General features: G+C 33.6%; 2 protein-coding genes and 1 long non-coding RNA gene across 5 annotated transcripts in view; 2 read left to right on the top strand and 1 right to left on the bottom strand.

Annotated features, from left to right (window-relative positions):
- LOC126978335 (myb-like protein Q) overlaps positions 1–4091 on the top strand; it is a 149161-nt gene extending 145070 nt beyond the window's left edge. The window contains exons 16-17 of the mRNA XM_050827075.1: positions 1186–1350; positions 2652–4091. Of these exons, the coding sequence (XP_050683032.1) occupies positions 1186–1338 (153 nt within the window). The 3' untranslated portion in view covers positions 1339–1350; positions 2652–4091. The remainder of the gene's footprint in view (positions 1–1185; positions 1351–2651) is intronic.
- Positions 1–26160, bottom strand: part of LOC126978370 (uncharacterized) — a 275304-nt gene extending 249144 nt beyond the window's left edge. The window contains exons 1-5 of one of the 3 annotated variants that reach the window (XR_007732616.1): positions 25910–26160; positions 17699–18139; positions 17289–17431; positions 16506–16619; positions 12850–15255 (exon numbers count right to left, since the gene is read on the bottom strand). Coding sequence is in view for 2 of the 3 variants with exons in the window: in XM_050827131.1 (XP_050683088.1) it covers positions 15212–15255; positions 16506–16619; positions 17289–17431; positions 17699–18081 (684 nt within the window). In the remaining variant the exon portion in view is untranslated. Of the gene's footprint in view, positions 1–10703; positions 15256–16505; positions 16620–17288; positions 17432–17698; positions 18140–25909 lie in introns of those variants that run through there. The other 2 variants (XM_050827131.1, XM_050827132.1) reach the window with 2 other exon arrangements.
- Positions 9308–10249, top strand: LOC126978379 (uncharacterized). The gene is made up of 2 exons (XR_007732620.1): positions 9308–9545; positions 9677–10249. It is a non-coding gene; the product is annotated as an uncharacterized LOC126978379 (long non-coding RNA).
- Positions 26161–26531: the final 371 nt, after the last annotated feature.

Genomic DNA, 26531 nt, shown 5'->3' with positions numbered 1-26531 from the left:
TTCGTTTCCAACCAACACTGCGTAGACCGAGCTTTATGACCCGGCGCCGAGTCTTGCTGGAAGGACCATTCTTGGTTATGGTGTTAAGGGGCTTCACTACCTTCTCAAGAATAAAGAATGAAGAAGGTATCTCGATACACTTGTGCCGAAGTTTTGATACCCCACCAAACCATCACTGAAGTCGGATAGTGCACACGTTGCACTCTGTCGACTAATTGGGAAGCTTCCTTAGAGCTTCGACCATAAATACGGTCATTTTGTTTGTTAGAATGTTGTTCAATTGCAAAAAAATTCTCATCCGTAAACAAAAATTTTCTGTGACCTCCCTTTGCGTACCCGCTTTAGTACTTGATACAATTTACCACCCTATTATTTTTTAAGTTATCAGTTAAGAAATGACCAGTCTCTTATAGGCTGCAAGTCCTAAGTCATCTTTTAAAATACGCTATCTTCATCTCCCGAGATAAATCTTTTGCTTTCGGACAGGATTTCTTCCAATTCTTTCCCATACTGCTTTGTTCTCCTTTTTACGTACGAATACTGCGTGCAGGGCCAGATCTTTTTCTGTCACAAACAGAGGAGTTCTCATTGTAACTATTAATAGCCCGGTACACAAAAATTTTATAATACCAAGCGTATGGAGAGATTTTCGATTCTCTTTATCACCCCACTCCATTTTAATATCGCAAAATATTGTGCAATGCATTGGCGCCAAAATGAGAACACTCAATGAACAATCATATAAAAATAATAAATTCCAAATTAAAATGTAATATTTTGTTCATTTTTAATTGTAACACTATATTTTATGGCCACACTAAGTATATATATATCCCATAATAATTAATTTAAAATAGCAGATTTGGACATATTTTGGCACTTTGCATTGATTTCCAAAAATTAATTAAATACTCGTAATATCAATGGTCTTTGTGATAACAGTTGCTTTATTTTCTTAAGTTCTATAATAATATGTTTTTATATTTTGGTATACTTTATAATTAATATAGTAAGTAAACAAGGAAATTGTTTTTTTTTTTAAGATTGTCATTAAGTACTGAAGTAGTATTTTAATTAGTTGCATGTCGAGTTAGTCCGTAAATGGGGTACACCATGTTAGATAGTAATGGTTATTAAAGTGTAAATCTACCGTAAGGTAACACATTGTAATTTTTATATAAACAGGTGGCGCCACCTCTCTATCAGCCAGCTCCAGGCTCACCGTCACGAGCTGCTAGAGGAGCTCCCGAAGGCGCGCCTGCGGGATCGTCTGCTACCAACGCCACCTCACCCATGGCCGTCCCGCAGAATCCAGTTTACTATGCAATGAATGTGTGACGCGGGGACTAGGTAAATGTCACTCATCGTCAATATAGTCTCACAGTACCATGGACTTAGAATATACTACTGTATCGACGACGTGACAGCCCGGTATTGCGGGGATTGCTTTATTATGCCAATGCGTGCGTTAGCTAGTAGTTTAGAATTCAAAATACTAAAGAGCTAATGTCAAGACCATAGATCAATAATACGTCTAGATAGAAAATTGAGGTTTATCGTTAACCTCTATTTTGAACAACTCACGCACACTAACACAAAGTTATATACAAATCACGAGTGTAAGACATAGCTTGCCACGCACACTAAAGTAATAAACCCGGCCTGTTTTCATCGGCTGTCTAGCAGCAAGAGGCTTTATTTAGACGTATAGACTATCTAAGGTCAAGACTCGTTTCTGTTTACGACTTGTCAATCAAAATCGGTTACAGTTACAATATATTCGGTTACCTTTTCTATCTTGCTGTATCTCCGTTAGATATATTCTTCTTTCTTCCACGCTTTGTTTCTATATGCATAATATAACTCGTATGATAAATAGGTCTTAGCGCCGCGTTCGTAACTGTTTTTATGTCTATTTTATATAAATAGACATAAAACGCATTTATTTTCTCAAAATTGTATGTGTGTCTATTATACAATACTAGATACTACTGCCGCTTCTGAAACAAATGGTGCTCTGAGAGAGAAGAAGCGGCACAAGAAACTCTCCCAGCATTAATTTTTTTTCGCTCTTATTATTGAAATATACAATATTGTACTGTCATTGCTATTGCTATAAAATAATCATATATGTATATATTTATACAATAAATACAAAATGGTATTTTATTCTGTATTTATTATATAAAAAGCTTTAAGTTAAATCACTCACTTTTTATTTATATAATGACTGTAATTTTTATTGTAAATCGATGTTAAAGCGATTGTATTGGCAAGACAAAAAAAAGTCAAAATGCGTATAAAATTTTTCCCTAACCTATAATTTAATAACTGTTACAATGTATACTCTTGCCGGCTCAGGTAACTTTTACAATATAGAAATAATATAAAATTGCTTACACAAATAAAATTTATGAACGATGCGGGACTCGAACCCGAGAACTCTCGCGTTCCGCTTACTTCAACCGTTCGAGTGATGAATGACGTTGATAAATCTTGTATGCTTTGTTCAACTCTCAGGGTGTGGCTTGTGTGATTCAAATCCCGCAAAGTTCATAAATTTTATTTGTGTAATTAATCCCAGAAGTGAAGGGTTATCACTTAAAAATATTACAAATTACATTTATAAATGGCTTATTAAATTATTTCAGGTAAAAATATCTTTGACCCCTTCCGGTGAGGTCCGAATAAGTGTCCATCAGCATCATAGAGACAACAACGAGTATTAGATCTACCGCAGCAAAGGCAGTGATCAAATTGACAATTTAATGAAATACTCAATAAGTACATCGCTTATATCATCGTTAGAAAAATCATATTTTACCTATACGTGAATGATGAATGCATGATAAAAGTGAATACGTGAGGCCGTTATTTAAAATCAAATACGAAAACATACCAAAGATTTAATTTATATAACATCTGGAGATGTCGAAGATGTAATTATTTTATAAAAATAATAAATATTATATTACGAAATCGTGCTGTATATAATTGATTATACAGCTTGTAGAATGTATGTAATTTATAATACTGTCATTAGCATACAAGCTAAGCTTTTACGAAACGTCATTTCGTCAAAATAAAAATGTTAGTATGAGTAGAGTTTGTATGATTGTTGTAATTTATTTGTTATTTATTTATTACTTTAGTAGTAGGGTTTATATGTACTGCCATTATAGTAGTGAATTTATTGTAGATATACTTTGAATAGAATAATAAACAGAAGATAAGATTATTAGCGGTTAAATTATTGTTATGTGGAAATATAATGACACCAAAATATTAAGGTCCCGGTATAAATAAAATATCACCAATGACGTGCTATACATGTAGACATATCAGGTCGTTTATACGCAAAATATGGAACATACTACAAATTACATCATAAGAAGCTGCTGTATCTAAACATTGCTGCATTTACTCCAGTTGGTTAAACTATTATTTGTGAATAAGCGGCAATGTAAAACATTTAATCAGTTCAAGTTGCTTATGTTGAATTTAGAAACCGATTCGTACAGTAACATTTTATATATGTCTAAGGAGGAAAGTGTGCTTACATTGTCTTTATGCACACTTTTACCGTTCCGCTATTATGCTGCGAATGATATGTCCTTATTTGTGTATATTTCTCAAATAAGATGGACTGACCAAATTAAAGACTCGTTATCAAAATTATCTACGGTTATATGAGACGCGCCGGCGTAGACAGATCATCCGCTCCAGATGCGACCTTTATCCTCAGAAATGAGGACCCAAAACCCAGAGATAGAAATATATATGTATAGAACGTCATTGCCTCCATCAAATAGCACCATCTTTGGAGAATAAAAGAAACCCGCTTTGGTCTTTATACTTTCTTTGTTTACCTAATAGTAATATACTTATATACATTAAATTACAAAATGATAATAAACTTGCATAATCATAACAATACCGCATTACACGCCCAAATTGAAATGCCTTCTGTGCAACTACATTTGAATATATTCTAGTAAAAATGCAACTAACATTTCACTGCAAGATACAAAGTAAAACCCTTTAGATACAGGCGTTTTAGTCGAAAATGACTATAAGAGCCACTTATGCTAGATACTTTTCATGTCTAATTTTTACTTTGCGGTAATAACGATGATAAATAACAGTTACGTACAGAATTAAATCCTAGAATACAGAATTTGTCTAAATTTCAATGTCATTTTCAGTTCTAGTTCTGTTTCTCATTATCAAACGTCCATTATAGTTTAGGGTGGTTCTTATAATACGGGTCTTTCCAGCTCTGTAGGTACGGTGTGAGAGTGTCGGCTATAAGTCATTTGATTATCTTGTAAGGCCTAAGGATCGTTTATTTAACGTTTTCTATAGTTATATCGTTTCATTGTGATTTGCTCAGTTCAATATGAGATATTTTGTGCCAAAGTTTATGTGCAGTATTACTGTTATTGTCTAGTTAATTTTAGACCCAATTAGTGTTGGTCTGTATTATTGATATTTATTTTATATAATGACGTAATAATCCTATTATAGCTAATAAACAGTTACCATTGTTTACACTTATTTCACCAAGATTCATATGTATATTGTAGTTACGTATTGTATCACCGAAAAATTTGGATTAAAGTCCATTAATTAGTCCATAAAGTTAAAAAATTTATTACATCTGCCACCAACTTCGTGTTTTGTTTTGCATAAACCAGTCATGTTTTCTATATTGAAATTAATTTATAACACATTATTTTACCATAATCATCCAAAGAGGATGTAAATACTAGGTACGAATAAGAGGCGGGATTGCCTGAGTAAAAATTAAAATTCAGTTTAGTATGAAGCGTGCACTAATTTGATATAAGTTTGAAATAGTAGTAATCACAGAATATTGGCCACGAAGTATAATCCAGCTAAGTTTGAAAGCGAACTATTGCTAAAACGTAGTGAGTTTCACTATTTTACAAGATTATAGCCATTTTTCATGTTTCAAATAATCGAGTGAATCGCTTTTTTCTTAGAGAGTTTCACGAGGATGCAATCATCAATTATTATTATATAGTTTTTTAACGATTTGTTACTTCCATGAAAATTATAAATGTTTACTTTTAATTATTAGTAGGCTTTTAAAAGTTGTAAGGTCGTATAGGTTATATTAGTAGATATAACTTGGCATCGCTTACCTAAGTTTTAATGATAAGTTGAAAAGCTGTTGTTTAGTATTAAAATATTGTATCTAAGTTGTCCCTTTAATGTGATCCAATAAATATATTTGAAAGTTGTATATTAAGATTTAATAACGTTATAAACATCAAAGTTGCATTCGAAAACAATGAAAAAATCAAAAATATGTGTCAAATAATTATTGTGAATATTTTAAAAACACGTTAACCTTTTTATATTAGGTAATTACCTATATAAAAAGGCTATGTTTGTATGGAAAGGTAAATAAATGCTTCACACAAAATTGTAGCACCATGTAGTATATGGCTAATACACTGTATTAAAAAACATGTACGATAATTGACTCGGATATGAAGTAGAATGCGGAGACACCACTAAAAATAACTTAAAAAATTTAAACCTCTTAGATTAAATACTACAGTAAGAAGAACATTGCATATTAAATGGTTTCAAAAATATTAAAAAGGGTTCTCTTAAGACTTAGACTTTTAACCTTTGGGGACAAGTGAAAGAATATGAGTTCTGAAAAATTTGTGACACTTAGGATGAAATTAGAGCCTGGATCCTTACAATATTGGATACGATTAGGACTGACACGACGGTGTTACAACAATGTCGTGAAACGTTCCTCTAAATGTATCGGAGTTAGTGGCGGTCACATCAAGCAGAATCTGCGGTTGAGAGACGCTGAGCAAGGGGATATAATAATGAACTAAGTATTTAATAATGCAAAATTTTCATTGATGAATGAAAATGATGTGTGGGTGGGGAAAAATTAAAATTGCCGCAGGCAGAGGTGTCCTAACTTTTATAATTGGGTACGTTATTGCTCTTTTTTTTAAATGTTATAATTTCCTGATTATTCCTATTAAATAATGAACTGATGCGCCTTTTTCTGCCGTGAAGCCATAATGTGTATCTAAACATTGTGTTTCGGTCTGAAGGGCGCCGTAGCTAGTAGTTACTGGGCAAATGAGACTTAGCATCTTTTGTTTCAAGGCGACGAGCGCAATTGTAGTGTCTCTCAGAATTTTTGGGGTTTTTTTAAGTAAGTTTAAGTAATGACAGGGCGTATCAAATACCATCAGCTGAACGTCCTGCTCGTCTCGTCCCTTATTTTCATAAATAAAAACCATTGAACTGGTCTTTGATGAAACTAAAACTCTTTGAAAGAACCATTTAAATTAGCCATGTTTAAGTTGAATTGCCATGAGACGTACTTTTTCCATAAAATTATACATACATTCATCGCCTGATATAGAACAAAGATTTGTTAAAACCCTTGAATGAAGAAATTTTAAATGTATCTTTAAACATCTACTTTGATTTTCACCGAAATTAAATTAATGTGAACATGTGAACATTCTTTATACATGTTACAATTGAAAACCTTTAAAATTAGAAATATTCAAATAATTATCTAAGAATTTAGCTAGGAGTGGAAACCAAATCTTATATATGATTTGTAACTTTCGAAAAGTTGACATCAACTCCATAAGTAAATTATTAAATTAGATAAGTAAGAAATTTACCATACTGACCAATAGAAGTCTTCTGATATAGAATGAGTAAATAATATTAAATAATGAGGAAATAGAGGGTAGACAGGGAATTGATTAATATTCTCTCATAATTTACAAAACACAATAATGTTTTAATTAATATTTATAATTTCATATATGGTACCAATTTATTTTGCGAACACCAAATCATTTATAAAAACGTACAGTACGTATACGTACTTAAGTAAGAATGTTTAAAAACCTTCTTCAAATAATTATTGTGATTAATATTATGTACTTGCTTAAGCTAATTGTCGATGAGGACAGATATACATAAAGAATAATATATTATTAGTAAATGTTGAAAACGGTTTTATTGTTAAATTATTGTACTAATGTAGTAGACATTAATTAATAGGTACTTAATTATTATTTCTGTATGCAAAATATTTGAAATAAATTATAAGAATATAGCAAAATTATTTTATTTATTATCATTATCGAAACGACAGTTTGTCAATGCCAAAAAATTTAATTACTCTTGTGGTTTTTTAATTCACTTTTTATTTTTCTTTCTTCTCGTGTGAACATTCTGCTTTGTTCCATTAAATTTCCTTTTCCTACTTTAATCTCTGTCCATTTATCTTATATAAATATAGTTTTGCACTTCTAGCTAATCGGAACTATTTGAATTTCGAGTGTTATATTTTTTAATTGGCTGGAAATCATATTTTGTCAACTGTTTTTATCACGCATCAAAGTTCTACGTATGCATAGAAAATGGAATTAAATCCAAAAAAATTTGAGCGATGATTTTTTATGATTGTAAAACTTCTCTCTGTCCGCAAGACTGTGCCGTTCGTCTTCACAATGCTTTTGGGAGAGAAGCACCTTGCTTGAGCACCGTGAGGTGATGGTTTGCTGAATTTGAGAGAGGTCGGGTTTCTTTACATGGCGAATTTCGTGAAGGGCGGCCTTCAACTGCCGTCAACGAAAATAATTTTGCTACTGTTTAGCTGCTAATTGAAGAAAACCCACCGATTACCTGTAATGCAATTCGAGGACTATTGGGGATTGGTATGAGTCAAATTCAGAAAATTTTATACGAAGACTTAGAAGTTCGGAAACTTTGTTGTCGTTGGATCCCTAATCCTGATCCTAATGAACTGACAGCGGTGCAGAAGCGGGCTGGCGTGGAACGGTGCTCACCGATGCTAATGAAGTAAGAAATTTCACGGACATTCTAATGCTGTTTATGACATTGTCACAGGAGATGAAACTAGATTTATTGTTTAGAACCCGAAAAAAAACAGCAATCTTGTAAATGGGTGTTTGAAAATGAGAACAGACCAACAAAAGTGAGGCAGGCGAGAATCGTTGGTTAAATAATTATCGCATTTTTTTTTCTCGGCTACGGGTCCCATCTGCACAATTCCACATGAAGATCAAAAGACTGTTAATGCCGAGTTGTATTCCACCATTTGTTTACCCTGGGCGTTAAAAAAGTTCGCGAAACACGACCAAAAAGCCGCGTTCTCCTACATCATGACAACGTTTCTTCACACACAGCCAACAAAACTAAGTCATTTTTATTTTCCGAGAAAAGTACAAGTCCTCGACCATCCTGCGCATAGCCTCGACCTAGCACCCTGGGATTTCTGTATTTCCCCAAAATCAAAGATATGGCAAGAGGTTTCACTTTTACCAATTCCGAAAAGGCAGCTATAGCGTTCAATCAGCACGCAGAAAACATGCCTTCAGATCTGTGGTCCTCGTGTTTAAAAAAATGGTTCAATCGCATGAAATAATGCTTAAAATGTAAACGAACTTGCAAGAATTGGTGCTAAAAGCACTCAATTTAGCCCTGAACCCTTCTGTAGTGTCCCAAGGGGTCTTGTTGAATCAACCCTTAATAATCATGTTCACAAGAGTGCAATTAACTCTGGAGCAACGCTCAACTTAACCCATTCCAAAACCCTAATCCAAGCCTTCAACAAAAAGGCTGCGAATGAAGCACTAGGGCTAAGTAGAGAAAGCTTACGCATATTAACCAGGACATTAACGGGGCACTGCAGATTAAACAAACACCTCTCAACCTTTGGTGTCAGAGATTGCAGAGCATGTAGATTCTGTAATAGTGCAGATGAAACCCCGCTACACATTCTCTCTGAATGTGGTCCTTTAATGCGTAAACGTAGCATTTCTTTGGGAAGTCCAATTTTTCAACCATTTGAGATACGTCAGCTCACTGCAAAAGACATAATAAGATTCATGAAAAGAATCAATTTTAGCAGTGAGCTATAGTTAACAGTGGCTATCACAATAATCACATTGGTGAAACTCGTATATAGAATTTTAGCCAGTTTCAGTTTCCATAACAATATAAAATTAATTATTTACTATTTATTTACTTATATACTAAATATACCTGATCCTTTTCCAAATTCCCTTCAGATTCCCAAGCCAAAAAATAAATCCACTAGCACACTTTCTAACCTTTTTTCAAGGCTGACGCACAAACCGTCCAGGCCAAGAAATGGGCGTAAAAAAAACTATATGAATGTCATTTGTTACTGAAATTTACTTACTCAATACTCTGACCACTGAGTACTTTTACTTGAAATCTAAGCTTGAAAATCGAAATACACTATACAGATACAGTCGGAGCCGGCAACTGTCAATTAAGGCTTGTTATCATAACAAAGCAGTTAATGGTAGTGAAACATTTTCTTGGATTTATAGCGAAATGTCTAATTTTAGAGTTCCTCATTGTATTGGAGTGTTTTTGTAAAAAATATCAATACCTTGGCTAAAAGTACTTTGTCGAAATTTGCGCCGACAAAATATTCGAGGTTAAGTAGAGAACATTTCATTGTAAGTGACTATGAACATCAAAGCAGATGCATAAACGTACCGTTTAAATAAATATATACACTTTGGACACAGAGCGTAACGATCTAAATACTAAGTTCTCTTTTAATAACCGTATAACTTTTATTTTTCAGTTGTGGAACATCAACATATTAAATATGTGAATAAAACAGCAGTTCTTCTGTATTTTCTTGGAATAAAAAAATCCACGAAACAAGCAGGAGATAGATCAATTAGATTGGTAACTCCAATGTCCGGAAACATTTATTTCAAGACCAGCCATCAGTTTCCTCTTGGAGCGAAGAAGATATTTTACCTATTAGTGAAAAAAAGACATTTCTCATCAGGTCGAAATGAATACATTGCCAACTAATAATTCAAATGCAACTCAAACATGTTTAATTTTCTACAGAATAATAACAGGTGGATCACCCACCAAAGTAGTGTACCATTTCATCAAATAGTACAGTATTTCACATGGCCCATGATATGAAATATTGTTGGGGTAAGGTACTTGGCCTTTCAATAGAAGACCAAGAAAGCGAAGACTCCATATTTAAAAACTCATAGGTTTCACTAAAACTAATAAAATTCTCACCTCAAAGCTAGTCAATTATATTATGTTTAGAATCTAAAATGTTTTTCATATATTTCATGTTATGTAATTTCAGGGAATGTATTATGAATAAAAGAAAATAATAACAATGGTGTATTACTTTTATTTTGAAAACCTGTAATAATCAGAACTCAGAATAATATTTATTCAAAATTTCCTGAATGAAGTCATTTTTATGTAAATCACCCAATTTGCTGAGCATTTTTCATCATTCTCAAAAAGACAACACCTTTACATGTTGTCTTTTTGAATTGAAGGATATTATTATTTTCATCTATAAAATAAAGGACAGTTCTATTGATTATTTCTTGAAAGCAAGTGGCATATGGGCACTTAATTTCAATAAGTGATTTGGGGCCTAAAAGTACATTAGAGAGGATGCACCTAAATATTATGGCCTTTCTTTACTTATAAACAGGCTGCTGTGTACATCAAGATATTATAGTGATTTACATTGGTAATCTTTCCATTAATAATACCCTGTCTTGTTGCTGTGTGTTACAGGAAAAGGTGCTATAATTTATTGAAAAAAAAAACTACAAGTGTATGAGATACATTATTTAATGTTCCACAATATATCAAATGTATATAAAGATAATGAAGGAACCTTACATATAACACTAAAAAAAAGAGACACAAAAATCACACTACATTATACACACAATAGCTATTATAACTGGTTACATCCACAAATTATATTTTATCCCCCTTATTCATAATGGTCCGCTAACTTTAAACAGCCGCTTAGGAGTGTTTTTTCTCATTCTGACTTAGGTCAATAGAAGAAGACAGAGTGAGAATTAGCAATGCTTTAAGTTAGCAGACTATTATGAACAAGGGGGTAAATGTTTACATTTTATGTGTGACATTTTTTTATCTTGCTACATAATATGTTATACATATTTAAAACCATGATTATAATTACCTTATTTACATACTAAGTAAGAGTAGTCTTACGACCGTAAAGGTGAAAATAACTTTTAGGGGACCAAAATCCTTAAGTGTACTCATGTGAAGATTTACCATGTAATATTGCCTTGAAACACTGCGAAAAGCTCAATCCAAATTTTGAAACCAAATCAAATTGAATTGTGGTCAGCCAAATCAAATCAACACAACTGATTGATAATTCATTCATAATTGAGAGGATGATAATTCAGTTTGTAGAGTTCAAGTGTTTTTTTTAAGCTTATGAATATTTGAGATTATCGGAAGACTAAGACTTATACACTTAGTTTAATTTATATAAGAGCTGCTAAAAGTCTCTGTAATATTTTGAAAGTTAAGAACTTCCATATATGTGTAGTATAAATAATTATATATCACTCACGAGAAAGAGATTCCTATACTAAGGGAGCTTCGAGACTCATGGCTTTGGCCTGAACCTACCATCTGCAGCCTCGTAGGCGTCATTAATATTTGCAACTGATATCATGCCATCTAGTAGTACTATATAATCAAAGATCTCTTAATCTTATTTAAACAAACTAATCAAATTCATAATTACTTAACGCAAATAAAAAAAATAACAAAAAAGATATATATCCAGAGTCCTTTTTGAACAGACATAGTAAGGTACAAATTCGGTCAATAATAGTTCCATTATGAATAGGTAACTCATGGACAAATTTAGCGGAACGCATGAAAAAGGTTGATTTTCTTATTGTGCCACTAGGCAACAAGTATAAAGAAATCTTATAAGGAAAAAGGAGAAAGTTGTAGTATGTTCTTTTTTTCGAATTGAATTTATTATAATTATGTTATTAATGTGTATTTGCATATAGCGGAATTTTACCAACTTCGAATTTGTGTTTAATTTATTTTTACGTTTTACCTCGACTTCTACGAGAAAAAGCCACTCAAGTTGCTAGGGCTATTACTTTAAAATAACTCGCACACCTACCAAATTCGGAAACGTCAACAAGTGCACACCATTACTTGCTCACTCCAAGTTATTTAATTCATAAATAGTGTAAAGGGTTACCGTTCTTGTCAAAAACTTTTATTACCTTAATCTAAAGAAAGTTAGTAAACCAGTGGCATAAACAGAATTACAGAAAGTGTTCAAATAGTGCAACAATAAACAATATAATTTAAAAACTAAGTGTCGAAACCATTATAAACATTTGTTATATACCTACAAGTTTATTCGTCGCGTCGCGAGCTCGTCGTCGCCTTGTCGCTGACCTGTGTACCATGAAACTGTGATTTTCGAACAATAGCGACGATATTAAAGTCCACACATGTCCTGTTGCTCTATCTGGCCCTTGCTCTTGCAATAGTATTAGTAGAACTACTCATATAAAATACTTAGGAGTCGTCATGGACGAAAACTTAAACTTTAAGCAACATCTTAATACAACAGCGAAAAGAGTCCGCAAGATGATCTATATATTTAAGAACTTACGCGCTTCGGCATCTTTAAATCTGCTAAAAACCATTTATTTTGCAATCGGTCAATCTGTATTATCTTATTGTATCACCGTATGGGGAGGGGCGGCTACTTCACACATGATACTCTTAGAAAGAGCACAGAGAGCTGTCCTTAAAGTGATTTTTAAAAAACCTATTAGATATCCAACACATAAACTATATAAAGAGTTAGAACTTCTTTCTGTCCGAGGTATATTTATCTTGCGTGTTATGACAAGCATGCATAAGGAGGTCTTGAATTTGCCTAATTATAAAAACCTACAAGATAGCCGTTCGTACAAGATTCCAACACCAATAATAAATACAACATTTGCAGTAGATTTAGCCCATTCTTACATACATATATATACATTAAGGTAAATTTAAAATGTTCTATTAAAAATTGCTCGGTCCATCAGGTCAAATTTAAAATACAGAGATGGTTACACACACTCACTTATGCAGACATGGAAGCTATTCTTAAAGTGATAACTTAGCATTCATATAATGTTAATACTTTGTAACATGATTAATCAGATACTCACACTCACTCACACCCACCCTCACACACACATACACACACACCCAGAGACACACAGACATATACAGAGTGCACTTTTTGACCTTTCGGTTCATATTGTTAACCTTAGGATGTAAATTGGTTGCCTACAGGACATGCTACGCCAAGTGTAGGGACCAAATGTAATGTAATATTATATGATAAAGTGTCTGTATATAATAAATAAATATGCAGTGCAAACGTCCAAATCTGTGAGACACCGAGTTGTCAAGAGGTATCACACGGTAAAACTGGGAGATGACCGAAATTAGCCGAAATAAACTCAGTTTTCTGCGGGGAAGACGCAACGAAGCAACTATTCCATTCGGGTCGGGGGTCTCCACAATGGCCGTTTTGTAGGCGTCCACCGCTTCTTCAGGTGATGAAAATCTCTGACACGCAATTTATTCTTTATTTTAGGGAAAGTATAGAAATCATCAAGGCTTAGGTCGGGGCTGTACGGCTGATGGTCTAATAATTCTATGTTTTCTTGCTCTAAAAACTCTTTTGTTCTGTGCGCGGTGTGAGAACTCGCATTGTCGTGATGGAGGATGATACGGCGGTTCTCTTTACAGAGTTCAGAAACGACCTGTGGCAAACAAATGCTAGCATACCATTCTGCATTAACCGTTCTTTGTCCCTCAAGAGGAATAGTCGCAACATGGCCGGTTTTGGAGACAAACGTGGCCACAATTTTTTTTGCAACACTCCGTGAATGAACAATTTTTGTTGGCTTTAACCCATTTTCGAACACCCAAACTCGTGACTGATTTTTTGTTTCGGGTTCGTACGCGTATATCCAGGATTCGTCACCTGATACGATGTTGTATACAGCATTTGAGGATCCTGCGTGGAATCTTTCGAGAGTTCTGACGCACCAAGTAACGCGAGCCGCTTTTTGCTCTTCACAACACAAAACAACTTTTTTACACCTAATTGTTCATGGTAGATTATTTGTATTTAGTTGCCCGAATTTCGCGGTATGTCACATGTCGATCTTCCTCAATCAACTTACGCACAGCATCAACGCAGTGTCTGCAGTTTTTGGGCGACCTTGACGGGGATCATCACTGAGCTTGAAATTGAAGCTTGAGCTTCAATGAAATTGCAGACTCGTGCGCTAAAGACGCGATTCAGTCTGGAACATTAAAATTTAATTACTGTTTTCCTCGAGATCTACGCGCTATGTCTAAATACTTTCTGGCTGATTCATGGAATGCTTTATGGCAAATCACAAAGCAAACTAAAGGTAAATTCTATGGTTCTATCCAACCCTTTATCCCCTCTAAGCCCTGGTTCTTTCCACAAAAAAAAAAAAACAAAATAAACTTTTCACTTCTGTCATCATACGACTTCGCTTGGGATTTGTCTGTTCCCCAGTATTTTGGCCAAGATCCGGGTAAGGGACCATTCTATATGTGAATGTGGCCTTGAGGAAGGTACTCTTGAACATATTTTTTTCTATTGTGCTAAATTGTCAATTCCTTTATATGACCTTCTACCGAAGGATATCCCTCGCCCCATCAACATCCCTTTTCTTCTTACTTTATGCCATTCCCCTTTCATAAAGATTCTTTACAAATTTATCTCCCACAATAATATTAAATTGTAATTTCTATCCTCCATACTTTCTACGCTTCTATTAGGCACATATTCCTACTTACATTCACACATTTCTCACTTAAACTTAGATTAGATACTAACAAGGTAGTTAATATTGTTGTGTTATGGGTGTTTATTACTAACCGTACTAACTCTAGTTGCCTATTCTACAAAAAAACCACAGCTATATCAACCGATCATTTCCTTTTAAATCAGCTCTTTATATACTTCAAACATCTAAATTAAAATAAAAAATCTCTCCACCTTGACGTTGGCCGAATCGTCGACATTTAGTCGACGGAACCAGTTATAAAAAAAAAAAGTTTGACAAGACCGAGAATCTTTTTTTAAATAAATAATAATAAAATGGTATTCGATTTTTGAAACTAAGGAGTTTTCAATTAAAAAGATTTAATATGTCTATATCGGGATACTCTTGCTTCCTTTTTTTTGATGGCGTTCCCATTTCAGCCTTACGCTTCAACGCGCGGCTGATCTGGGTGTGGTTCGCTTTGATATACTACCTGAAACATTTATAATATACTTAATATAGCAACTCCTGTTTGAAAGACTAGCCAGCCCGAATAAGCTCACCTCACTATTAATTACCCACCAACAGCATAATTATACTTAAGTTGGGTTTAAATAAAAACTACAACATGATTGAACATCGTAATTTGTAAAAATAAATTCTAATATACAACGTGCTATCGCAATGTAAATTATAAGTATGGAGCTCGGCAATGATGTACGTTTTTGGGGCTCTATGTTAAATTAGTAACACCGAGTCCCATACTTCAAAAAAGCTCCTCAATTGGTCGGTGTGTTTTTTTTAATGTTTGTTACCTCAGAACTTTCGATTGGGTGAACCGATTTTGATAATTCTTTTTTTATTTGAAAGCCGGTGCTTCCCGTGTGGTCCATTTTTTGTTAGTTTACGAAAGGAAATCGATTTAGTGTTTTTTCGGATTTATTTCTAAATCCCGAGTGCGATCCAATGAAACTCAAAGATTCTTTGAGGCTCTTAAAAATGTCGTCAGCATTTATCAGACTTTTCAACTCTAAGAGCTCAAAATAACACAAATTATACTATTACGACCGCCGTTTTTTGATACAATACGAAAGCAAACGAGCGTACGGCAATGCCACTAGGAGAGAGTAAGCGCTTTTATTCATGTTATCCATGTCATATCGTCTTGGAAACACCGTGCAGGGAAGCCCATTCCACATTGTAATCACAAGTAAGCCCAGTGAGAACTGGTTTGTGACTGGTAATTCAAGTTTTGTCTAAGAGTCGTAATGTGGTTCCTTTTTAGTGATTGACACACACGTCTTTTGGGGTTTGATTGAACAATGGATGATAAAAAATTCTTTTCAGCATTATTCGAAGATTACCCAAACCGGATACCATTATGCCCGAAACATGCATTGTTATATTGATGATAGTATTAGAGATGCCAAACAAACCGTCGCAACATAGTGAGTACACCTAAGAAGACTACATCACCCAAATTAATATGTTACAGGAGTGATCGCTTACGCTTCTTTTCCATAAAACACAGCTTAAAGCAGCTTTCCAGAGTGAATTTACTCTATGCCGTTTTGTCACAGCACATAGCTGCAACTCAGATTATATCTCTTGACACTGTCCTGCTCAGATAATGCCGCTTAACAATAAAAAAGGCTAAAATCTCTTTCAATAAGTTATCCTAAAATGGTTATACCCGTCCTCCCCCCGCGTTCTGATAGTGAGATGGGAGAGAATGGTAGTTACCTGTTGCAGCACCAGCGCGAAGCTCGGATGCTTGCTGTGCAGTCACCGAATAATTATGAAGAAACGGCAATATGGAGCGTATGTATCTGTTACGGAGTGATTGCCATGAACGCTCTGAAATTTAAATTATAATGAAAATAAGCTATTAGTCGAGGGATTATGGAAAATATAAAATAATTTTAAAACAATCAGGGAAAGCTAAAAAATCTACTTAATTTTCAGTTTCAACTTCTTAAATTGGATCTCATAAAATAAGTAATTCTAAGAACAGAACAAATGTAAATCATATTTCGGATAGCAATTCCTCATTCAAAATAAAAGTTAGAGATAGAGGAACAATTCCTGATTTATGCCACGTTTATAGCATTAAGGCATTAAGAACAAATACATGAATTTAATTTAAAACAATTTTTTATGTTTTCAGAGTGATAGCCCTCACTTCTGTGAGTACTTACAGAAATAAAATTTTAAAACAAAATTTTATGCACGATGCGGGACTCGAATCCGCGACCTCTCGCGTTCCGTGCGCGCTCTTGCCAACTAAGCCAACCGTTCGAGTGAGGAATCGTTAATAAAATATTGTATGCTTTGTTTAACTCTCAGGTAAGTTCGTTCGCACAAAACGCGAGGTCGTAGGTTCGAGTCAAGCATCGTTTATAAAATTTTGTTTTCGAATTTCATTTTACTTCTCAGCCATTTCAAATTCATGTAAAAGTCATTTGGATTAGCTGATGAGGCTAAAATTAATGTTTATGGCAATGCAACTTAAAAATTTCTACTCACTTATGCCAGTAATTATAAGGTGATATGGCTCTATTTCTCTCCAAATGCTGTTCCCTTTTACAAGTTCGGCTTTTTGATGTTTCAGTATCCAATCTACAATTAACTGATCCTCCAGACGAGAGTAATCTGTACGCGTGCGCGATCTGAAACAGACAATATTCAATATTTTACACAACATTATCCTTCAACATGCATGCCAAAAAAAAATACATTATTTACTAAATGCCGAGTCTGACACATATTAAGTTACAAATTTCTGTGCATCAAATTTTAAATGGATAAATTCGCATGAAAAATCATATAAGTATATAACTTACATATTTATGTTATGCATAAAAATCAGCATTTATTTCATTCATGCATTGAAACATTACTAAAATTCAACAAAATCATTAAGAAAACAAACATACTGTCTTGATTTATTAGCTTGAGTTCCATAAGTTTTAACTTCTCTGTTTAAATGAAATGTTGTGTCCTTTTTATCTTTATTATTATTGTTAGTTCTCAAACTATAAATCTTATTCACAGAACACAATCCAATTCGTGACAAAAATTTGGTTTTATTAGCAATTTTTGAAAGATCATGTTTCAATATTTTCACAACAGGTGTAACTTTAAACAGTGCTTTAATTTTATAATTGATGTCCTTCTCAACCATCAATGGATCTATGTCAAATACATCTTTATACTTCCTGAGGAAACCTCTGACAATTTTATCTTTCTCCAGTGTTATAAATATTAAATCAATAATTTTCACATAAGTTTCACTACGATAACTTTTAGGCCTGCTCATTTTCAGATATGTGTAGTTATCCAGTGGTATATTTAGGTCTTGGTTTGGTTTCTTTGATCTGAAAAGGAAATATTTTCAATTCAATTACAACATCTCTTTGCTTTTAAATAAAATGTATAGCTATGTAGCTGAAAATATGTGCAAAATACAAATACAAAATATGGCTGAGTCCCTAAATATGATGTAGTGTAGAAGTAAAAAGTATGTATTAATATTATTTTATGAGTAATATGTAGAATGATAATATGATATCTATCTATATTTGAGATTGTAGTAACATTTTGGCTAACAGGTTTTTAGTTTCATCAGAATCTAGTTAAAGTAGTGAATAACATGATTACTAGTCATGTTATTATTTCTTGAAAGTTTAAGATGATAAAATAATTAAATTTAATATATAGTTTGCCTTATTGTATATAGTTGGACCTAGGCACTAGTAAAACTTCCTTATATAGGCAGTCCTTAAATGAGGTATTTTACAAACTTGCCACTTAAAAAGCGTCATTTTTAGAATTAGTCTCTGAACACATTCAAGTTGTAAAATGTGAGACTTAGCAGCTGCACCCTAAGTTCTAATGCAATATGAGATAACTGATTAAGCTAGGAATGTATAAATCTCTATACTTCATCAGGTACATTTCTTAAATTTTTGGAAATATTATGTTTGTTTTTTCTATTTATATGTTAGGAAATTCAAGTTTTTATCAATAGTGAATAACATGACTACTAGTCTTAAAACACCATAGTGATGCATTTAGAGGAAGTTTTCGCTACAATGCAACCAAATGCTGGAATAATCTTTAACCTCCTCTTCGTGAATTAGGAACCGCCTAAAATTTTCGTCGGAAATGTAAGTCACATTTCTTGGAACGACAAAAACAAGATCAGCTTTGGGGGCATTGGTGGTGAAAGTATAGGTTCTCCAGTATTATAGATATATTATGTTTGTTGATATAGGTTTCTTTTAACAGTAGTATTAGTATAAGTTTATTTAAAACATCAAAATATTTTATTATCGACTATTTTGTTTTGAATTTTATATGTCGAGCGCACTGTATCTCCAAAGTTAAACGGGCACTGCTGAAAATTAGTGCTGTGTCATAGCCACGGCCATGTCATACATAATCCTGAGTCGGGGACCCATTTCCTGCACTGCACAAGAACTCTCCAATATTAAATCTATTACTATTTAAATATGTTCTGTTTTCGGTTTGTTTTGTACTTTTATCATATTATATTAAGTGTATCCTGTGAGTGTTTTGTGAAATAAATGTTTTTCTTTCTTTCTTTCTTTAGTCATATATAATGCAATATGAGATAACCGATTAAGCTAGGGCTGTATAAACTAGCTTCAATACCTCATCGGGTACATTTCTTAAATTTTTGAAAATATTGTTTGATTTTTTCTATTTATATGTTAGGAAATTCAAGTTGTTATCAATCATAACAAGGTTTTTTAGTTTCATGAGAATCTAGTTAAAGTAGTGAATAACATGACTACTAGTCATATATAATGCAATATGAGATAACCGATTAAGCTGGGGATGTATAAACCAGCTTCAATACCTCATCGGGTACATTTCTTAAATTTTTGAAAATATAATGTTTGTTTTTTTCTATTTATGTTAGAAAATCTAAAAAATAAGATTTTATCAATAATAACAACAATATTAAAATATTGTCTTCATAATTTTAGAAAGAGTACATTGAGAGGTTACAATGATGTACAAAGTGTTTTAATTATCATTTCTCATAAAAAAAATTAATGTGTTTTGTTTTTGTGTTCATTTACTGCTGCGCGAAATTCCGCCAAAAAAATGTCCTATTGTGCAATGAAAGGGTATCACAAAGCTATTATAATAAAAATTATGATAAGAAACTCACATTTCACACCTAAATACTATTTCACAACTTTTAATTTAAGCTAATACGTTCGTCAAAATAGTTTTTTAAACAAAACAGACGCCATTAAAAATTTGTTGCCAGCTATAAAAGTACTATACACCCCGAGTTCCTCCGCTGGGATAGCTTTTTGTGTTTATTGGTAGATATTGATAGGAGACTATAATGTACGACGCCACATGATGTTATAAGTATTCATTCAAAGTCAAAGTCAAATAAACTAGGCGTTTTTTTTTATCATATTTCTTTTAAATTACTGAATTTACCATATGTTCGGATAAAGTTGAGCTCGTGAGAACATGCCACACTTTTTAACCGACTTCAAAAAAGTAGGAGGTTCTCAATACGTCAGTACGTTTTTGAAGTGAAACTTCTTTATCGACGTATGAGAGAAATTTTATAGCAAATCGTCAGGTTTTTAATTTTCGGTTACGCGCCATTTTTTTTAAAATCAAGATGGCCGACATGCAAAATCATGATTTCAACAATATGGATATCGAATCCGCGGTTCTCGAGGGTGCAGAGAACGAATTTGGCATCATTTTTGAAATGGCCGCCGCGCAAATTAACGATTGCAACGATTTTAGTTCCATGTGGCACAACAATTTCCGAAAGATGTTGACAAGCCAAGTTGTTTGGGATTAGGTTTATCATTATAACCACCACGCTTATGTATAGCCCCAAAATAATTTTTCACCGCGACCATCTTGGAATGAAAAAATGGTTCCAAATTCGTTCTGTGTACCCTAGAAAACCTCGGATATAGCTGCGAACAGCGCCTCTATCGACTCGATTTTGCGTTTCATCGAGTTTCAAAAAACAACGATTCTAAATAACTTCTATACTTGTACTTCAAAACTTGTTGTAACAATAATTAAATACGTGCTGTTTTTATTAAATTCTTAATTTATATTTTATTTCTTCTTTCCTATTACATATAATCTAGTATTTCTTACAATTTACTGATTTAGGGAAATGTCTATTCACTTGCAACATTATTGGGCTGTCTGTGTGCATATTTGAGAATGTAAGTACGTGACGCTCACCCACTCATTAATTACAATGTTACTTCTATATTGACAGAAACAATGAATGAAACAATCATTCTGAGCGTTATTATTCTAATGATAGTAAACAAACACGACCTTGAATGATATTCACTTATTTTCGGACAACCACACATTTTAGATTTGTTTTCATCGTTTATAACAATTTCAGTAACACACACGCAATGAATAACAATACTAAAAGCTATTAATTAATGTTTAAAATACATTATTTTTGCTAAACTTGAAAATAACAGAGCCAACTTTTACAGATAGCTTATGAACATAAGATTTGAACTTTGGTTAAAGAGATAGTACCTACATTTAGAATGAATTATCAAGAGTGGAAACTCAACTTTTATGAAAACTCCCAAAAGGTGATCTTTTCTAAGGAGTGCTATTCTAATGTCAGTTGTAAGGATACCTAAACTTTCTAGGGAACTCTTGCCCTTTCTGAAACCATACTGAGAGTTGGAAAGGAGATTATTGTTTTAACAAACCACTCAAGTATGTGTTTTATCATGATTTCAGAAACTTTTGCAAGAGCAGAAGAGAGGGCAATTTCATTCATTCATTTCAAAGTTCTTTATTAATAAATAATAATACAACGGAAATGTACAGCGATTTACGTTTGAACATTAAACATGAGAATGGCTAAACAACTTTGAGGCTAGGAAAAAGAAGGAACGGCTCTTAAAGTTTTTACAAACATAATAACATAAATCTCGTTAAGACAATGTATAACTGCTACAATTACTAAAATAAATTGCGACAATAACATCCAATACGCATTATTTGAAAATAATTACGCTTGTTACAATATATATTCACAAATCTAAAAGTTAGAGAGGGCAATTGGTCTATAGCTGGAGGCTTCAGATGGATTCTGACCTGGTTTAAGTATTGGAATAATTACCTGATTTTTCCAAGGTGGAGGGATGATGCCAACATCAAAAAGGTTATTTATTATATCTAGGTAATATTCCTTGGATGTAGTTGATGCATTTTTTATGAAGGAATAAGGGATTCCATCTGCACCAGGAGCAAAGTCAACTAGACCATCCAAAGCGAGAAGGAGTTCTGAGAACGAGAAGGAGTTCTGAGAACGAGAAGGGGGACTCTAAACTGTGAGTTGAGGCAAGAGGGCTTGGAGGGGATGGAAAATAGTCGAACTGAACATCCTTATTGGACATCCTATCTGAAAAGTAATCAAGCCATAAAGATGAATCCACACTCAAATCATGCTCTTGAGCACAATATGAGCCTCTAAATTTTTTAATTTGTTTCCAAACAATTGAGGTTGAAGTGCTTGGAGACAAATTCTGGCAAAAGTTAATCCATCCTTGTTTTTTCTTTTTCTTAAATAAATTTGTCGTTTTGGCAGCCATTTTTTTATAATGAATAAAGTTAGGAAGAGTCATGTTTTTACTGTAATTTTTTTGGGCTAATTTCCTTTCTTTAGTAGCAGCAATACATTCAGCATCCCACCAAGGAGTTGAAATTCTATTTAAAATAGGTTTATTATCAAATTCTATTATTGCTATTCTAATAAGGAAAGTTATCGTCAGCATATGTAATTATAGTGTTTGTTAATTTCATATAATTATCTACTACATTAACATGGTTGGTGACTGAGAACTCTGCAATTTTTTAAACCAAACAAGATGAATATTTGTGCCAATTTGCATCTAATAACTTATATTTAAGTTCTATGGGGGGGGGGGGGGGGGGGGGGGGATTACTCTGTCAGGAATAGAAATGATTATAGGAAAATGGTCACTACCATGTGAATTTTGTAAGATGTTCCAACAAAGGAGAGGAGCCAGACATGGAGAACATAATGTGAGGTCAACTGCACTTTTGGGATTTTGAGAAGGTGAAACCCTGCGGGTAGGAGAGCCATCATTGATAATGCAAAGATCACACTCATCAAATATGTCTAGCAGAGAAAAGGGCGAAATAATCAGTGTGGCTTGAACCCCATGAAGTGTGATGAGCATTAAAATCTCCCATTATTATAACAGGAGGGGGAATAGATGAAATTAAAAATAGGATATCAGCAATCATGGTTGAGTGACGTTGAGGCACATAAATTGAGACAAGGGAGGTGTTCATAACCTTTGCTGCAACAATATTTATACCTGGATGAGGACTAGGAAGGGTAATTGAGGAAAAGGGAAGGGTGCATCTTATTAATAAGGCACAACCCGCACCAACACTTTCTGCTCGATCATCTCTAAGGCATACATAGCCAGGGAACCTGAAGTGTGAACCAGGGACCAGCCATGTCTCAGAGATGGCAATGGCAGATGGAAGATATTTATTTATGAGGTTGATGGGCAACATTGGATGGTAAGCTTAGATTGGTTTTAGATATCAGAGATAGAATGATGGACAGGAGAGCCTCGAAGAGGTTGTCATCCTGTGCTGATGATGAAAAGTTGGGTTGATGGGATAGTGCAGAGTCATTCGGGAAGGATGAAGGAACATCGGCAATGATGGCCTGATGAGCAGCACCATCATAGGATTTACTTAAAATAGGTCTGGAGCCGGAAGGGAGTGTTACAGTTTTCCTGTAACTGACAATAGGAGAAATGGGTGGCTGAGCGGTATGAGTTGAGGAAAAGTTAAGAGATACAGAGGGATTGAGGAGAATTTCAGAATATGAATTTACTGATTTTGGGCAATGGTTTGCTGCCTCTTCATAAGATATATTTTCCTGAGAAATGATGGCTTTAATAGATTTTTGTCTATCATGTTCAGGACAAGCCTTGTTGGTGGCAAAATGTTGACCCCTACTTACCCCTAATTCACTCTACCTTCCTCAATTACTTTCCTATTGAGTCTGCGAGCCTTTAAAATTTTTCCACAACCAGTGGGAAGATCTACCGACTCCACAAACTCATTCATTGAATGGTCCACCGGGACTTGGCGGACTATACCCATCTTAGTGATATTATAGTTTGGAATTGTAGCTGTATATTTATTAGCTTCTAAAAGTGGGTTATCAAGAAAATTGTTGGCATCTTTAGCTGATTTAAATACTACCAAAATTTTATTTCTACCTACTTTTTTTATTCCGTCAGGGCAAATATTGGCTATTTTGTGTCTGTGGAGTAGCTGGCCGAATTTAATTGCCTTTATAATGAGACCTGGGGCAGGGTCTTCTTCCGTGCGGGAAACGTGGATTAAAAAAGGTCCTTTATCTAATAGTGTATACTGTTTGAAACCGATTATTAAAGATGGATCACTTTTTTTTTACATGCAGTATCCATGGGGACTCCACAAAAGAATTTATCTTACTTAAAACATCGTGATAATTTACAATATGATCTTTGTTCAAAACCTCATCAACTACCTGGTTATATTTGTTTGTTATTTTTACACTTTCACTAGCAATAGGAGCTAGGTTAGGTTTGCTTAAGTATGAGGGCACATTTAGAAAAATCACAGCACAGCACCATCAACAAATTTCAAACAGACGCATTGATAACACCCGCTGAAGTAACTTTTTTATGTTTTTATCACTTCACTGTCACTAAAGTGCTTTATGTACACCACAGAGGAGTCAGAAAGGGCTCCTCAATAAGGTTTTTTTTTCCGAGGTATCACCTTCAACGAGTGACTTTGTAATTCTTAATTTTTTGGAAAAGAAAAAGTAAAAAGTGTTCCTTGAATCTTTACAATCTTGTCATAATAGTTAAAGTTACATTCTGGTAAGCAGCTCAGGAGATCCTCAGCATATGTGTGGTAATAAAACAATAAAAAATAAACTTAGCTAGAGTATTTTGGAAGTTTAGAAAGTAAAATTTTCTTGATGGTTCTGCGGTTAATATGCCAAGTTGCATTACAACCATAAGCCATGTTTGCTTTATGCTAGTATAGTAAGTTAATGATTAAAACTTACCTTTTCTGTTTATTGGGAAGATGATACATCAAATCTAATATATGTAACTTAATTCAATTTCCAATTAATTTGTGTTTTTAGCCATACAAACGAAAGTAAGAGCACTGAGCAATATTAGAATAAAATGGTGCATAGGACCACTGTGTTGCTGCCAGTTCAGCACTCAGCATGGCTTGTGTTAACAAGAATAATCAGCAATAGCTTGGCATATGCAGCTACTAAGCTAGAGGTCCTGGGTTCGAATCCCGGTAGGTGCAAGCATTTATATGATGAATATGGATGTTTGTTTCCGAGTCATGGATGTTCAAATGCATTTATGTATGTTTATATGAATTTATGTACTTCTACTACTTTTCATTCACTGTATAAAAACCATTAAGTTCAGTTGTTCATTCATTGACAACTTGTATAGCCGAGTGGTTAGCGATACTACCTACTTTTAAACATTGACTTTAATATCTTGTTATTCTATTCTTTTCTTAATTTTGTTTACAATAATCTCTATTTATAATTGCAACAATCCAACTGTGATCCAGGGTTTAAATGTGGTATTCTAGATAATTTTACTCTAATTTTATTGCCAATGATAAGCTTTTGTAATGAATTTAGAATGGTGTTTAGTGCAGTATTCATTTCACTCTATAATTGAATTTAATTAAAATCTATGGCTGAAAAGAATCAAGACAGCTTGTAATAATGTGTATTTTAAGTAACCTAAGCAAGTGAACACCATAGCATTCAGAGACCCACATTAATCGCAATAGTCATTATTATTAAAGATATTAAAAGGTGAAAAGGTTCACAGACACTTTCTTTGGAGTTATCCAACTACAAAGTAACTGTCCAGTTAGGTTTTTTTACAACAATTTAATCGAACAACCTTTATTAGGTTGCTTAAGAATTAAAATAAATTTACTTAAATAACTTTTTACGTTTGCATTCAACATGTTAAACATTTCAATAAACAACTTACCTTCCGACCAAAACAGATTACCTTCTACGTATTTATATTACAAAAAAGTAAATGTAAAGCTTATTACACTGGAAATAGACACTATAGAACACTCAGGACAACAATAAGACTCCCGCCATTTACAATACTTGTTTACACATTTTCAAGACAACATTTATTCAATTATGTAGATAAAAGGTCATAGGAGGAACAAACAACACTAACAAAAACAAAAAAGTCAAACAAGTTTCTGCTGTAGATTTTTTTTTTCGTCTTCCCGTTTAATGGGAAAGGCAAAGACAGAGCCATGAAGCCAGCAACGCTTTTGAAGACAAAATATAGCAGTATTTATTTGGCATAAGCTGACGGCGGCTATTTTTGTTTAGCATACAAAGGGAACACTATTTTGTGAAATATTTCTAAAGGCTGAAGCCAAGTCTTTCTTCATTCACGTATTATGTTTTCGCAAGTCGCAAGTCCAGTATAGTGATAGATCACAATCACAATTTGATTGACTTAATAATTTTTATTTTAATCGAATAAATGTAATTTTATTCATACAAAACAAATGTTATAACTATATTTACAAGACTACATAAAACTATAATTACGTGGAAGTGTACGAAGAATGCTGGCAGCATTT

The sequence above is a fragment of the Leptidea sinapis genome, chromosome Z (assembly GCF_905404315.1).
Source record: "Leptidea sinapis chromosome Z, ilLepSina1.1, whole genome shotgun sequence".
In the NCBI taxonomy this organism is placed as follows: domain Eukaryota; kingdom Metazoa; phylum Arthropoda; class Insecta; order Lepidoptera; family Pieridae; genus Leptidea; species Leptidea sinapis.
This window is presented reverse-complemented; position numbering and strand designations above follow the sequence as displayed.